The 17,416-nt window shown below is 45.7% G+C and overlaps 1 protein-coding gene across 1 annotated transcript in view; it reads left to right on the top strand.

The window, feature by feature from the left end:
• sv2ca (synaptic vesicle glycoprotein 2Ca) overlaps positions 1 to 10,961 on the top strand; it is a 429,473-nt gene extending 418,512 nt beyond the window's left edge. The window contains 1 exon segment of the mRNA XM_072516044.1: positions 2,847 to 10,961. Within this exon segment, the coding sequence (XP_072372145.1) occupies positions 2,847 to 3,030 (184 nt within the window). The 3' untranslated portion in view covers positions 3,031 to 10,961.
• The last annotated feature ends 6,455 nt before the right edge of the window (positions 10,962 to 17,416 follow it).

The raw sequence follows: 17,416 nt of genomic DNA, 5'->3' as shown, positions 1-17,416 counted from the left end.
CGGAGAATCCCGCTGCCGGCGAGGGTGCACCGCGTGGTAAAATGGGGCGGGCGGGACGGAGAATCCCGCTGCCGGTGAGGGTTCGCTGCGCGGGAAAATGGGGCGGGCGGGACGGAGAATCCCGCTGCCGGCGAGGGTGCACACGCAGGAAAATGGGGCTGGCGGGACGGTGAATCCCGCTGCCGGCGAGGGTGCGCCGCGTGGGAAAACGGGGCTGGCGGGACGGTGAATCCCGCTGCCGGTGAGGGTGCACTGCGCGGGAAAACGGTGCTGGCGGGACGGTGAATCCCGCTGCCGGCGAGGGTCCACCGCGTGGGAAAATGGGGTTGGCGGGATGGAGAATCCCGCTGCCGGCGAGGGTACGCACGCAGGAAAACGGGGCTGGCGGGATGGAGAATCCCGCTGCCGGCGAGGGTGCACCGCGCAGCACGGTAGCACAATGGTTAGCAAATTTGCTTCACAGCTCCAGGGTTTGCTCCGGTTTCCTCCCACAGTCCAAAGATGTGCAGGTTAGGTGGATTAACCATGCTAAATTGCCCTTAGTGTCCAAAATTGCCCTTAGTGTTGGGTGGGGTTACTGGGTTATGGGGATAGGGTGGATGTGTGGGCTTGGGTAGGGTGCTCTTTCCAAGAGCCGGTGCAGACTCGATGGGCCGAATGGCTTCTACTGCACTGCAAATTCTGTAAAAAATTCTGTAAATTGGGGCTGGCGGGACGGAGAATCCCGCTGCCGGTGAGGGTGCACCGTGCGGGAAAACGGGGCGGGCGGGATGGAGAATCCCGCTGCCGGTGAGGGTGCACCGCGTGGGAAAACGGGGCTGGCGGGACGGAGAATCCCGCTGCCGGTGAGGGTGCACCGTGCGGGAAAACGGGGCGGGCGGGATGGAGAATCCCGCTGCCGGTGAGGGTGCATCGCGTGGGAAAACGGGGCGGGCGGGATGGAGAATCCCGCTGCCGGTGAGGGTGCACCGCGTAGGAAAACGGGGCGGGCGGGATGGAGAATCCCGCTGCCGGTGAGGGTGCACCGCGTGGGAAAACGGGGCGGGCGGGATGGAGAATCCCGCTGCCGGAGAGGGTGCACCGCGTGGGAAAACGGGGCGGGCGGGATGGAGAATCCCGCTGCCGGCGAGAGTGCACCGCGTGGGAAAACGGGGCTGGCGGGACGGAGAATCCCGCTGCCGGTGAGGGTGCACCGCGTGGGAAAACGGGGCGGGCGGGATGGAGAATCCCGCTGCCGGCGAGACTGCACCGCGTGGGAAAACGGGGCTGGCGGGACGGAGAATCCCGCTGCCGGCAAGGGTGCACTGAGCTGGAAAACGGGGCGGGCGGGACGGAGAATCCCGCTGCCGGCGAGTGTGCACCGCGCAGGGAAATGGGGCGGGTGGGACGGAGAATCCCGCTGCCGGCGAGGGTGCACCGCGTGGGAAAACGGGGCGGGCGGGACGGAGAATCCCGCTGCCGGCGAGGGTGCACCGTGCTGGAAAAAGGGGCGGAGGGACGGAGAATCCCGCTGCCGGCGAGGGTGCACCGTGTGGGAAAACGGGGCTGGCGGGACCGGGAATCCCGCTGCCGGCGAGGGTGCGTGCGCAGGAAAATGGGGCGGGCGAAGAATCCCGCTGACGGAGAGGCTGCGCCGCGCGGGAAAACGGGGCGGAGAATCCCGCTGCCGGCGAGGGTGCACCGAGCAGGAAAATGGGGAGGGTGGGACGGAGAATCCCGCTGCCAGCGAGGGTGCACCGCGCAGGAAAACGTGGCGGGCGGGACCGGGAATCCCGCTGCCGGCGAGGGTGCGTGCGCAGGAAAACGGGGCGGGCGGGCGGGCGGAGAATCCCGCTTCCGGCGAGGGTGCGCCGCGCGGGAAAACGGGGCGGGCGGGCGGAGAATCCCGCTGCTGGCGAGGGTGCACCGCGTGGGAAAACGGGGCTGGCGGGACGGAGAATCCCGCTGCCGGCGAGGGTTCGCCGCGCGGGAAAATGGGGCGGGAGGGACGGAGAATCCTGCTGCCGGCAAGGGTGCGCCGTGCGGGAAAATGGGGCTGGCGGGACGGAGAATCCCGCTGCCGGCGAGGGTGCGCACGCAGGAAATTGGGGCGGGTGGGACGGAGAGTCCCGCCCAGGGTCTCAGCATAAGCAACAGAGATAATAAGGTGTAATTTGGACCTTTGCCATCTGGATAAGGCCAAGGAGTTTATTGTGCCACTGCACCATGGCCTAGGAATGATGGCCTTTGAATTTGATGGTCTAGTTATTTATCGCAGGCCTGTTCCGGAATTTGCTTGTGCCTCTTTTTCTAGGGAAAAGAGCGTGTCTCTAGCTTCTCATTTGGCCCAGCGGGACAACTACCTTTCCATTACCAAACCTGTTGCATCGCAAACGGAATCCATCACAGAAAATAACACCCCCAAAAAATGTTCAAATTGAATGCATGGTTAAACTGAAAATCCTGCTATTAACTTGTCTACAGCTCCCTCTTGAATTTTAAATATAGCCCAATCTTCAAAATAAGTCAGGTTCCTTGCTCCATTTGCCCATCACCCTGCCTGGTTTGCGCCACTCAGGAAAATCGATCCCACAGTCATGACAATTGACAATGAGGTGGTGCAGCTGACATAATCTGAACAAAGGCCTCCTAGTTTTTCCCCATTTGATTAAAATCTGGCTTTACATTGATTAAAACATCCAATTTTTAAACTTACTTTTTCTCTGAAAAATTATAGATGTGACTCAGTCTTGGGAAAATGACCAGAATAATCGCTTGATATTTACAGCGTGCATTATGTGCCTGCTTCACTTCTCAGGAAAAATAAATGCCTTTCGTTGAAATTGATAAACCCTTTTTTTTAACAGAGCGACAGGATTCGGATTCTTGAATGCCCTGTGTAAAGCAGCAACGGTACTCGGAAATCTCATTTTTGGTTCTTTGGTTGGTATAACCAAAGCAATCCCAATCCTACTGGCATCCACCGTCCTTGTTTGTGGAGGCCTCATGGGGCTGCGGCTCCCTGATACAAGAAACCAGGTGCTCATGTGATTCGGTAAAGCCACCTGATGGATTTTTAGGCGGCCAGTGACAGCAATCAAATGAGAGGTTTGAATTTTTAAAAAGCCTGCAGTGTAACAGAAACAACTATTGTCACACGCAAATACGTCTGCTGGTTCTTTGCTTCCCCTGAAGATTCCTTCCTCTATCTTTGCGCTTTCTGAACTGTACTCACTCCTACTTCACTTAAAGCCACATGATCAACAAGGCTGCTGTACACACGTGTACACAATGGTTTGTATGGCTGAGAGAGCATAAAGAAGGAATAGTAAACCTGTCCTGGCAGCGTTTTTTAAAATCTAGTGTGCGACCATTATTCAGGTTTATCCTCCCCTCTATAAATTTGAACCAATGTTAAATTTTCAGTCACAATAAATCAGCAAATACATCGAATCAGTAAAATTCTGAAGCAAAGCTAGAAGTATACAATGACATGCCATTATTCTTAATGAGGTATTTGCAGCAGCCATCATGTGAAATCATGCCATTCCTTTTACATTGACTAAATCAGTTTGTTCTGATTTCTTGTGTTAACTTCAATGGACAATGCTTTGTTTAGATGGGAATAGAGAAGATTAGAATTGCCATGCAGAAATCAACTTCCATCCGTAGCCCTTTTTGTTTGCTGTTTTTTTAATATCATTTTAAAACTGCATACAGAACTCACCTTACAGTGATAACGATGAATCAGAATAGCTAGTTGTGCCCAACACTATCTCTCGCATTTCCACTTCTTTATTATTATGTTCCCATTTCCAAATACATTCAGTAACGATGCTACGGAACAACAGATACTTCAAGGAAGTATTTTATTGTACAGAGATTTGAGATGTTGCAAAAGGAGAGATGCTGTACAATAGTCAGTCATGTTATTGTACTGATTATACAATGTTAAAAAGTTTAAACTGTAAATGCACTAAAAGTGTCATTTTAAACAAGAATGTACAGATTCATCCAAGTAGTTATGTTATTTTTGCATATTTTTGTACCATTTCATGTGAAAAGAGTATCTTTTATTTACTAAAATCAAGGATTTTTAAAAATCACTGGTTAAACAACCAAAACCCTATAGAGTATCCATTTGTTCATTGAAACCTGAATGGCCTTTGACCTCATGTTTGCCTGTAAAATATGCATTGTGCCTATTGTAGCTTGCATTATATATAAAATGCTGTTTCCACTGCAATTGTAAATGTCAGAGCTGAATATTAATGTCAATACAACTTAAAGAAGATCTGAATAATTATTTCGATGGGAGCTATTTCCTGTCTTGTTTTAATTCCTTGCATTTAAATATCTTTGCATAGTTTCACGATGAATTGTCAAACATGGGCTAGGGATTTCCGAGGAGCTGCTCCTGCTCTGATGATGCAACATACAAAGTGTGGCAGAAAGCGCAGGAGCCGGAGCAGCTGTGAGGAGGTTCCCAGCCATTGTTCTGCATCCAGGCTGATCCTTACATTAAATAAACACAGCTGGTGATCAGGTTTGGACTTCCTCCTTTTATATCATTTTGCAATATATTTTTCTCTACCCAATAGTTCTATTAAAAAACAAATGCGAAAATATAGCGGTATTCGCTGTTCTACTATAATTAGAAAATGGAGGAAAATCGAGCCACTTTATAGTATATTGTCTTAATAAACAGAGCTGTTTTAATTGTCTGAGGAGCAGCACACCCTTCATGTTGTTAATTATTTTTCCATACAACAACAAACTACTTGCATTTATAATAACACCATTGGTGAAATAAAACATATCCCAAGGGTGGCATGGTAGCACAGTGGTTAGCACTGCTGCCTCATGATGCCGAGGACCTGGGTTCGATCCCAGCCCCGGGTCACTGTGTGTGTGAATTTTGCACATTCTCCCCCGGTCTGTGTGGGTCTCACCCCCACAACCCAAAGATGTGCAGGGTAGGCGGATTAGCCACGCTAAGTTGCCCCTTAATTGGAATTTAAAAAAATAAATAAACAAAACATGTCCCAAGATACTACATTGATATGTTATCAAATAAAATTATTGACAATAGAAATGAGAGCATTTTAGGACTAATTTGCTAGAATTTTTAACTTTGGTGGGACTTACTTACGTATTGGATCACCTTCCCCTTACGTCAATCCTCCTTTTCAGTGATTCTAACGGAATGAAAATGCCTGGTGGAGTGTACTACAGGTAGCCAATCTAATAGCATCCGTTTACATCCCCACTGAAAAAAGCTCAGCCCATTAATCCAGTCCTTTTATAAAAATCAAAAATGCAAGATGATTATTGAAAAATTGTAACTACTAATTGCCAGCAGAAATTTGGTGGCTGTAGCTCTCGCTGTGGGTGAATAAAACCTCCCGAGAGGACTAGAAAAGTCCAACAAATGATGGCAACTGATCATCAAAACATCCCACCGAGCTGAACAAGAGTTTTAAGCATTCTGCTTCCTTAGTCTAGACTTTTATAGGCATTTTGAGAATTACTTGGCAATGATTCTTTGAATGACAAGTGAACATTGTCCCTTTCTGTTGGTCTCCTCTGTAACATGTTAACCTGATCACTTAGAGCTTGCATCTGAAATCGATCTTTGGGCTTGCCTATACTTGTCTACAGAGATCAAGGGTTTGCTTAAGTCTGACCTCCAGTGGGCAATCTAAACATGGCACCAATAGCTTCAACATGAAATGAGTTCACCTCAAGACCAACTTGGAGGAGCATGGTGCAATCTTTTAGCGAATTCGCTGTCAGGTGAACCACCTTCATATCCATTTCCCACAGTTATAGCTATCACATGAGCAGGAGTGCATACGAACATGTGAAAAGTTCAAACAGATCAAAGTTAACTTGTTGAAGTTCATCTATTAATCCTCTAATACTCCCATTATGAATTTTGAACATCCGTCATGTTTTCTGCTCCGCATTTATTTTCTGGATAATCATTCCTCCACTATAATGGGATTTTCATTAAAAGACTGTGCATTCTTACAAACTGTACAGCAGAAACTTGAGTTAACGATCAGGTTCAAGCCTCATCCTTCAAAGGAACCAAAGTCTGTTAAACCTGCTTGGTGGCAAAAAAGCAGACCCAGGAAGCCACAGAACATCCAAGGAGGTGCTTGTTGTTTCTTTCAGTTCAAACTTGGCAGCTCCATTAGAATGTACGTATGAAATTTGCATTCTGAGCTCCACAGAACTGAATATCAAGAACATTCATTTTAAATATTCCAATTAAACAAAGGGTTTTTTTGCCCTTTTTTGTTAAGTTAAGATCTTATAGGTAGGATATGGAATTGTCTTTTGAGAAATGCTTAAAGATGAACATAATTGGCATTATTCTGCAATGTATAATGTTTACCTGCCTCTATGTAAAAATGAGAACGTTTTTGTCTGTATCTTCCTCATGTTTTAGTGTTTTAGCTATGTGTATGTGTTGTAGGTCTAGTATATAACTCTGAGAACTCACTGCAGTCATTTCTTTGCATTTGTGAACTTGCACCTGTCTCTGCCAGGGCCATCGCCAGAATTTAGTAGGCCAGGGAGACAAAGCTCTTTAGAAAGCTCAATATAATAGCGCTGAAATTATAGTAGTCTATAAAATGTATACAGTCTGTTCAAATAACGCATTCTAAAATGTGACACATGTGATTTGACAAAGAAACAAAGGTCAACAGCTACCAAATATCCAGTAGGTCAAACTATTCATAAATCATATATAACCACTTTAGAGTCTTATAATTTAAATCCAATACCACCTTATAGGATAAATGAAATATTCTATAGGAGTTCTTGGTAATGCCTATGCAGGCTTTATGCCAAAACTTTTGTACATAGGTCCATGCAATGCTCCCTTTAGTATTCTTAGGACATTTTCTACAAATGTAATTAAAATAGGAAAATAAATGTCTGTAGGCGGAACAAAAGCTGAATTTCTTAATCAGGATTCCACTGAAACTGATCATACGTTTGTTGAAAGTATTTCAGCACAGTCACTTTACGTACTTCAGAACGTAGATTGGTGCAAACCTTCTTGTGGAGCACGAGGGCCACACTTTGTAGCGATTTGCTGACAAGGGTGGAAAGTAAGATTTGTACTTTCACGAAAAGGTATTTTGTGTCTATGAACCATTTAGTAGAAAAGAAACATAATTTAATACAGTTTTAGCATAGCATTGGCAAAGAAGCAGACTGGACCGCAGGTCTTTTTGTGGCAATCTGGAGATGCAGTTAATCGATATTTGTCAGAAATTGTAATGTAATTGCAATTGGCATACCACAGAGTTTTGACAAATTCATGTTAGTTTTGCTTTTGGAGACTTTATAATCCTTACTTCTCATTTCTAAACAGAGTTATTAATTGGAAAGGTGACAACAGCCATTTAAACCCCGTGATTGACAGCAGAAAAGGTCTCCCTCTACCCCATCTAAACTATAAAATATTAACGATGCAAACAGTACACTTTATGCAGGTTTGTAGGGTGTGCCTGTGTCTTGTAAAATGACCCTGCTCATGAAGACACTGTAAACCTGTGCAACCTGCTGAATATTTGCTTCATAAATATATATGAGTTCAGGTTACAATTCTGCTACGCTTTCGGTAACAACCTGAACTGTCAAATCTCTCTATTTCCATTCCCATTTTATCTCTTGCAACATTATATTCCTGCACCTTTAATATAATGATTATGATAGTTCTAGACACATTTCACAGATCGGAGCTTGTGCATCAAACCTTGCCTCAGTAAAGCAGCAGAAATACTGCTGATTTGGAAATCTGAAATAAAAACAGGAAAAGCTGGAAATACTCAGCAGGCCAGGCAGGACCTATGAACTGAGAAGCAGAATTAGCTTTAGAAGTGCTACTCATTCAATGGCCTAGGAACTGCCCTACATATATCAGTTATTCAGGTTATAAAATTACATTTGTGCATTTTTTTCCTGATCGATGCTGTATTTAGATTATTTTTTGACAATAAGTAATAAGTATTTTCAGACTTAAATCTTCCCCTTCCATTGTAAAACTAACTTAGAAGTCTGAATACAAATTCAGAACTTATTTTTCATTTATATTGCCCTCTATCTCCCATGCACACAAATATAATTTCTAGACTTTCCTCTTGTTATTCTTTATTAGAGTTTTAACAACCAAATATATGGGGCAGGTTCTCCATCCCGCCGCACCTGTTTTCTGGTGCCCCTGCCGGCAGCGGGATACTCTGTCCTGCCAGCCGGCCAATGGGGCTTCCCATTGTGGGCACCCCAAGCCGTCAGGAAATCTGTGGGTGTGAGCGCGCTGCCAGCAAAACAAAGGATCATGCCAACGGAGAATCCCGCCCATGGGCTTCCTTGCGCATTGCTGGAAAGGGCAGCACGGTAGCCTTGTGGATAGCACAATTGCTTCACAGCTCCAGGGTCCCAGGTTCGATTCTGGCTTGGGTCACTGTCTGTGCGGAGTCTGCACATCCTCCCCGTGTGTGCGTGGGTTTCCTCCGGGTGCTCCGGTTTCCTCCCACAGTCCAAAGATGTGCAGGTTAGGTGGATTGGCCATGATAAATTGCCCTTTGTGTTCAAAATTGCCCTTAGTGTTGGGTGGGGTTACTGGGTTATGGGGATAGGGTGGAGATGTTGACCTTGGGTATGGTGCTCTTTCCAGGAGCCGGTGCAGACTCGATGGGCCGAATGGCCTCCTTCTGCACTGTAAAATAATAGAAAAATAGTCACTTGCCATATAGTCGTGCTCACCAGTCTATTCACATCAATATTTTCATGAAATGTAACACCCTGAAGGAAACATAGTCCCTAATTAATTCGCCCCATTTTTGTAACTTCCCGTAAGTACCTTCCCATGGTAACATGATTCAAATCACAAGCTCAACAATATGGGAAAATGCAAGGGCAACCCTGTCATTCCATGATTCAGCATTCAAGTCATGGAGCATTCAGGAGCGTCCACTCTGAGGAGCACACTTGGCCTTGGACAAAACGTTAGCAAGTCACCCTGGAGTAAGGCCCAGATTATCATGAAGCTAATTACATTGGCGTTGAAGTATCACCATTTCCTGATAAAAGATCATTAAGATTTTCTTCCTGAAGTTGCTAGAGCAATTATACAATAATTCAAAAAGCTTTGCTCTCATTTTGTTTCTGTGTTAGTAAAAGAAAACGTGTTTGGGTATTCCCAAACTCAGTTTTCTGAAATTGAAGTCAATCTTCTTCATTCACATTGATCTGAAACCATGACTATGAATTAACTCTTGTGACAGGGTTCCCCCCATGCCACCGGGAATTAACTCTTGTGACAGGGTTTCCCTTAACACCGCACCGGGAATTAAGTCTTGTGACAGGACCACTCCCCGCGCCCCCCCCCCCCAACAACCTCTCTCCTCCACAACTAGGCCCCAATGCTTCCCCTTTAACACAGCCTCTGACACCCCTACCACGCACCTCCGACCATCCACCCCCAACCCCGAGGACCTAACTTCCCAACGCCGGTATTGGCAGTGCCCCTCAACTGACCCCCTTCATTGGAACTACACCTCAGGCCTTGCCCCTACCTCTGGTTACCACCACTTGACCCTTGTTCCTAGCACAGACTTAGCTGTTACTGTGGCCGTCAGTGACCAGCTCCCCTCCTGACTGAAGGCCCGGCTGTCAAGCAAACTGGTCCTGCAGTGGAGTTTAAACAACATTACATATGGGGGGATTCCCGAATTGTACGTTCCCTTCCCGGCTTCCTGATTGACCAGCTCCCTGCGGGTCAGGTCAGTAAAAATTCTGCCTCATATATTTCTCTCATATAGCTGTTATTTTTGTCTGTACACCAATACACAGATGCAATATGGACAGCATCAAGAGTTATCCTTTCGGCCAAATACATCAGATTATCCATTGAAATTAAATTAAATCTGTGTCAACTATATTGTAAATTGGGGCAGCACGGTGGCGCAGTGGGTTAGCACTGCGGCCTCACGGCGCCGAGGTCCCAGGTTCGACCCCGGCTCTGGGTCACTGTCCGTGTGGGGTTTGCACATTCTCCCCGTGTCTGCGTGGGCTTCGTCCCCACAACCCAAAGATGTGCAGGGTAGGTGGATTGACTGTGCTAAATTGCCCCTTAATTGTAAAAAATGAATTGGGTACTCTAAATTTATTTTTAAAAACTATATTGTAAATTGTATGGTAAAACTAGTAACTTAGAGATCAAATTGAGTTTGTGCCTGATCATACCACCTGTACTGCTATGATTTGGCTTTTAATGCTTCACTGAAACTGAGTAATGTTTCACTGATGGTCTATAATGGGTGAAGTTTCTACATGTGTAATCCTGAAGCATTCGTTCTACAGGCGTACTAAAGAAAAATATGCACTGATATTTAACTTACTTGACCAGTTTATAAAACAGGATATATAGATATATATATATATATATAAAATATATAGATATTTGATTGGGCTTATGACTATATAACAAACTAATTTAATTTTTACTCTCTATAACTCTCCTTTCCTTAATGTTGGCGATGTCCCTGACATTTAAGTCCGCACATAACTCCATGGAAGTTTTGGAAAAGAAGTAACATGCATAATCATCTTTGTGCACTTGCTATTGTACGTCAGCTGATTGTGTACAAGTTCTGATTTCTTTTCTGTTAAGGTTGTCCAAACTGGGATGCATCTTGCTAGTATGCTGCAACCAATGGGATTTCTGTACACTGGAACTACAATGCGTTTGGCATAAGTCTCTTGAAGCTGTGTCTATTGTGAAAGGGCATGTCAAATGTACAATATCAATTTTAAAACGTGGGTTTATGTATGAAAAAAAAATTGCCAAATAAATATCATTGATGTAATGAATAAAAATGTGATCCACATGAAAGCCAGAGCGTTTTTGCTCTATGGTATTGAAATAAACAAAACAGCAATGTTCTCAGTAGAGATAATCCACAACTGTGTTTTTATTAATTATCATGTTCATAAACTGAAGTGTGATTGAAAGCTAAAATACCTCATATTTTCTAAGAGATCTCAGACGGCGTTGGCTGTTATATATAATAAAATCAGAAATATCCTCTCATAAATCATCGGTCATGGTTAGAGCAATTTTCTCCCCCTCATTGGTCCTTTTCCAGTGTAACTTCGAGGATAGGTTTCTGACATGTTTCTGGAACAGATGGGTATTCAGATACACACATGGTCCAGTTACAGCAATATCATTCAAGGCTGAATCTTAAACAAGTGCTGTCATTTCGGCTTTAAAAACACCACATTTTAATTTAGTAGACATGCAGTACTTCCTGTGAGCTAACCTCTGTCCCTCCGTAATGAATTGGATATTGCCATTTAAATAGATTCCCAGCATGGGGTTGACTATTGCGGCTGTAATATAAAAACACATGAACGAGTATACAGACATTTAAGAACCAGACTGAATTATAAGCTGAAAGTAGTGTTTTAGATGATAAAAAAACCCTTGTAAAGAAGCCTTTCTCTGAATTTACTGTAAGGTTTAAGAGACAAATGATCCAGGAGCCAAGAAACAGAGTTCCAGCAATGTATTTTAGTTTATTCCATTGTGATTTGGATTTCTTTCTTGGGACTGGCTGAGGTTGAGAATAAACAATCTCCTTAAGTCCCATCTTTAAAAAATTTTTTTTTATAAACTTAGAGGACCCAATTCATTTTTTCCAATTAAGGGGCAATTTAGCGTGTTCAATCCACCTACCTTGCACATCTTTGGGTTGTGGGGGCGAAACCAACACAAACACAGGGAGAATGTGCAAACTCCACACGGACAGTGACCCAGAGCTGGGATCGAACCTGGGATCTCGGCGCCGTGAGACTGCAGTGCTAACCACTGCACCGCCATGCTGCCCTCTTAAGTCCCATCTTACCTGCTGCCAATTTTGATTAAATCAGTTATGAATGTAATTCTTCTATTTTTACATGTTGCAATTACACAACCTCTCAATGTTTCTGTGAGATTAAAATACTGTATTTCAGGAAGACTTTAAAGGTTCCTAATAAGTAATTAAATATGGATGGGCAAGAACCTTAGATGGCTTAATACTATTGTGACTGCAAGTCTAATGATGCTGACATGTCACCTCCTGAGGTACAGATCTCATGAAGAATAAACCTGGCCGTTCACAATTTAGAACCAACATCCTAACTCATACATAGATGAGGATACTTTTCCTAAGAATCAGTCAGCCTCTCTGCTGATGCCATTTTAACACCAAGGCCTGAAGCTTTGCTCCCAGACCAGGAGTGTAGATGATATTTCCCGGGTTCACAAACCCAATCCAGGAGCAAGTGCCCTGGAAGTTGGGATTTTTGTTCCAGGTGATAGGATGTTCTGGGAGTCAAGTGACCTGAAATGAGTGCAGAGGGAGGCGGGGCAGAAGATCTGCCACTGTGCATTGCTACTTTGTCAAAGTTTTTTTTTAAGCGTTGAAACAAAAAAAAGCTCTCCAGCCCTCACACCTCATTTCCCCACACACTCCTATGTCACTCAAGACCTCGAACATCCGACCATGGCCTTGAATATTCTCCATACCAACCTATATCCCTCGACCCACTCCCATAGCTGCTCAAATCCTCCATGTCAACCTGTGACCCTATACCCAACCTGTGGCCCTTCATAGCCCCGATGCCACTTTAGTTCCAATATTTGGCAACTCACGTTCCCCCCACCATCCTTTGTCCTTATATCTAACAGAACAACTCACCCGGTATCCATCACAGGCAGACCTTAAGAGTCATGCTGAGATTAAGAGTCTTTTGCAGACTTTTGTTTGAAAGAAACGCTCACTTTCATAAACCCCGTTAACTACATATATATTCCTTCAACTGCACAATCCCTTATAAAAACAAATAATTCATTCAAGTGTTTAATCCCTTATAAAACAGGCATTGGAATTCATCTTCCCCTTTCAAAGAGTCGATAACCACTTGGAGCTGCCAATCAAGCTATGAAATGGAAGACTGTGATAATAGAACATTGTGAAATCAGTCATCCAGCATAAATCCAATAGTGATGATTCTCAGGCTTGTGTCAACAGACAGAGTGAAGCAATGATTTTTTTTAACAGTCCACACAGTTTTCTTTCAAAGGCAAGATGTTTAAATTCCTTGACAAAGTTGCTTTGGTCAGATTCTCTTGACAGCTCTCTTGACAGTTCCAATGTAGTTTTATGCATATTCGTGTTCACTATCCACAATCCCAAAGGACACATTACCTCTCCCAAAGGTGTCCTAGGATCAGGTCTTAAGGTGTACCCTACCTCTTTGAAAGGGTACTCTACCTCTCCACAATACCTATTTTATCATTAATAAACAAAGTGAGCAATCAGCTTGAAGCATGATAAGGTGCCACGGAAAGAATTCCACCTTTCATATTAAAAGCCTCCTCGCTGAAAAAAGAAGAGACCATCGCGCTCCCACTTCTGATCATTATCCAATGATTTCTTCTTAAGAAACAAAATACTACAGATGCTGGGAATCTGAAATAAAAACTGAAAATGCTGGAAATATTAAGCAGGCCTGATAACGCCTATGCAGAGAGAAATAGAGTGAACATTTCATGTCCTGACCCTTCATCAGAAAATGCAAAATTTAGCTTTTATGTAGGTGAAATGGAGGTGGGAGATTAAAGGATAGGGCAGAAATGGAATACATCAAACGTTCAACTGACTGGAAATTTTGTAATTTGAAATGGCATAGAACAAACTACTTAAAATTGCAAGGCCACTTTCGAAAGTAAAGGTGCATAAGCAAACACAACATCCTTGGGAGTGTGTGAAGAGAGGCACTTTTCTGATAATTTAAAGATCCATTGAAATTCATACATGTCTAAAGAAGGGACATTGGGCACGATTTAACCACCGTGTTGCGCCCAGCGCAGATCTGGGTGCTTTGGGTATCTAACATGAATGGTCAAAATCTAGATACGCGCCAGGCACAAACTAGTTTACAATTCACCTGGCCCGTTCCCGATGGTGCGTTCCGGATCTCGCCTAAAAAGGGTGAGCATATCACGAACCCTCATTTGCATTAATTTCAATCTCATTCGTGAAATTGACGTTGAATGCAGCGGCCTCCCAGGAACTACCCGCCTCTTCAGCGGGAAGTCAGGCACGCGTCCTTTTGGACTCTTTTTCAGAAAGGTGAAGGCAAGTGAGGAGGTGAGTAACCATTTCCATTTTTTGGCATGCAGCTCAAGGCCACCGGAGCTGTTGCCCCAGTGCGGGGGATTTGGGATTCACCCCTAGGCTGGGGGATTGAGGGGCTTTGCATCTATGAGGCTTCAAGCCATTTTAAATATTGTGGAGACCCATAACAGAGACAACCACAGCTGCAGCCTGTCTGACCTACCAAACTCTTCCAGGACAGAGCCCTGCTGCAGCTCAGCACCTGAAAGTCAATGTCACTCCCTTTGACTGTAAGCAGCCTCTAGCTTCACAGCTGAAGGCTATTTCAACTGAGAAATTAGCCTTGTTAGTTGTGATAGCGCTTCACACACCTCAAATCTCAAGAGCTTCCTTGAGGGCTCACATGCAATGTTTCAGTGGATGATTAGCGTACTGCATGTCAAGCAAACTTTGATGCCTGAACAGTGTGCCTGAACTCTAGGAGCATCAGCACCATTGAGGCAGCTGCCAACTATCAAACACTAAAGAGCAGGGCTTCAACATTGGGGATCCTCCCGCGGTTAAATGGTAAGTGAGTGGATCAGGGGAGCGCACACGAGCACGGTCTTACCAATCTTCCCAGCACAGGTCTGGAGTCTGGGGTCTAAGGGCTCCTGATATAGTGGGGGGGTGAGTGTGCAGAGCAAGTTTTGTCAGCACAACTAGCTTGCTGCATGGTACTCTGAGAGAAGGTGGCACATGTAAAAGTGGGGGAGACTTGGGGGATTTGAGGGTCCCGGGGTGGAAACCCTAACTGATTGTCAATCCATCCCCTTCTCCAATTCCTTGCAGATCCCAAAATGGTTGCTGGAGTTGATCCTGCAGAGGCTGCCCTCACGTTGCTGGTGGCAGCGGAGGCAGCCAGATGTCAGAGAAGGCAGCAGTGACAATGCAGGCTGGAGGCAGCACCACATGTGCAGGGTGCTGCCGCACACCCTGAAGCCCTGGCAGTCCATCAGGCTGAGGAGGGACCCAGAAGGGGAGGCCAGCGACGGGCCAAGGTATACAGGCTTTGTTGGTCATTCAATGAGAAGATGGATAGCATATGCTGCAGATGACTGCGTCTCAGGAGAGAAACCATGTCCTCATGGACTTGGCCCCGCATAGAGGAGGAGGACATCCACTCCCTGTGGCCATGAAGGTCATCGCTGCACTCAACCTTTGTGCCACCGGTTCATTGCAGGGCTCAAGCAGGGACCTGTGCGGAATTTCACAATCTACAGCGATGGATGCTCTGTATGCCCGGTCATCAGACTTTTTCACTTTTGAGCTGGACCAGGCCCACCAAGATCCCCAGGCTGCAGGATTTGTTGCCATCGCTGGGATGTCCTAGGTCCAGGGGGAAATCGATGACCCGCATGTCGCCCTTTGCACCCCAAGGCATCAAGGAAGCCCTTTATTAACAAGCAGAGGGGTTCCACTCACTGACTCTTCAGATCATGTACGACCACCGCCTCCGTATCATGCATGTGTATACCCGTTGCCCAGGGAGCATGCATGACAGCTACATCCTGGGGCACTCGGAGATCCCCATGCACTTGAAACCATCCCAGGATGACGGGTTATCTCTTGGTGGATGGGGATACCTGCTAAGGCCCTGGCTGATGATGCTGATGGGGAAGCCTAAGACCAAGGCAGAGATCAGTAAAACAAGGCCCGTATTGCCACGTGCTGTCATTGAGTGACAGATTAACTTGCTTACCTTGCAGGTCAGCTGTTGAGTTCGGGAGTGTGAGCTGGGACCTTAGAATCAGCGCGGGAATTTTGAAAAAGCGCGGGGGCTGCGAGGCAGAGGGGACCGTTTAAAAGGTCGCTGTCTGTGGTGAGGTGAGTACAGATTAACTTGCTTACCTTGCAGGTCAGCTGTTGAGTTCGGGAGTGAGAGCTGGGACCTTAGAATCAGCGCGGGAATTTTGAAAAAGCGCGGGGGCTGCGAGGCAGAGGGGACCATTTAAAAGGTCGCTGTCTGTGGTGAGGTGAGTACAGATTAACAACTTACTTACCTTGCAGGCCAAGTCGATTTCAGCAGGAGCGGAGCAGGCTAGTCCATTTCAGCGGGGGCAGTGCGGAAGTGATTTCTGGGAGGTAAGTTTCTCCTTTAAATTTTTTTTTAAAATTCTAGTGTTCAAGGTGGGAACAGGAAGTCGACCCGTGGACTTCTGGGAAGACCCTCACCAATAAATTCTGGTGGAGAGGAAACCCGAGACACTACACGTGTAGTGTCTCCCACCCGCCCTCCTCCTCTAACCTAATAATAATACCCTTTGGTGTGAGGTAAGTACCATATTTTATTATTGTTATTAATAATTATTTTTTTTATATATAAAAAAATTTAATTTAGTTGTTAGCCAGATCTTGGTAGAAAGTTAGAGGAATGGCAGGGAAGGGAGTGCAATGTTCCTCCTGCAGGATGTTTGAGGTGAGAGATGCCGTTAGTGTCCCTGCTGATTTTACCTGCAGGAAGTGCTGCCATCTCCAGCTCCTCCAAGACCGAGTTAGGGAACTGGAGCTGGAGTTGGAAGAACTTCGGATCATTCGGGAGGCAGAGGGGGTCATAGATAGCAGCTTCAGGGAATTACTTACACCAAAGATTGGAGATAGATGGGTAACTGTAAGAGGGACGGGGAAAAAACAGTCAGTGCAGGGATCCCCTGCGGTCGTTCCCCTGAGAAACAAGTATACCGCTTTGGATACTTGTGGGGGGGGGGACTTACCAGGGGTAAGCCATGGGGTACGGGCCTCTGGTATAGAGTCTGTCCCTGTTGCTCAGAAGGGAAGGGGGGAGAGGAGCAGAGCATTAGTAATTGGGGACTCTATAGTCAGGGACACAGATAGGAGATTTTGTGGGAGCGTGAGAGACTCACGTTTGGTATGTTGCCTCCCAGGTGCAAGGGTACGTGATGTCTCGGATCGTGTTTTCCGGGTCCTTAAGGGGGAGGGGGAGCAGCCCCAAGTCGTGGTCCACATTGGCACTAACGACATAGGTAGGAAAGGGGATAAGGATGTCAGGCAGGCTTTCAGGGAGCTAGGATGGAAGCTCAGAACTAGAACAAACAGAGTTGTTATCTCTGGGTTGTTGCCCGTGCCACGTGATAGTGAGATGAGGAATAGGGAGAGAGAGCAATTAAACACGTGGCTACAGGGATGGTGCAGGCGGGAGGGATTCAGATTTCTGGATAACTGGGGCTCTTTCTGGGGAAGGTGGG

Source organism: Scyliorhinus torazame, chromosome 9, assembly GCF_047496885.1.
Source record: "Scyliorhinus torazame isolate Kashiwa2021f chromosome 9, sScyTor2.1, whole genome shotgun sequence".
In the NCBI taxonomy this organism is placed as follows: Eukaryota; Metazoa; Chordata; class Chondrichthyes; order Carcharhiniformes; family Scyliorhinidae; genus Scyliorhinus; species Scyliorhinus torazame.
This window is presented reverse-complemented; position numbering and strand designations above follow the sequence as displayed.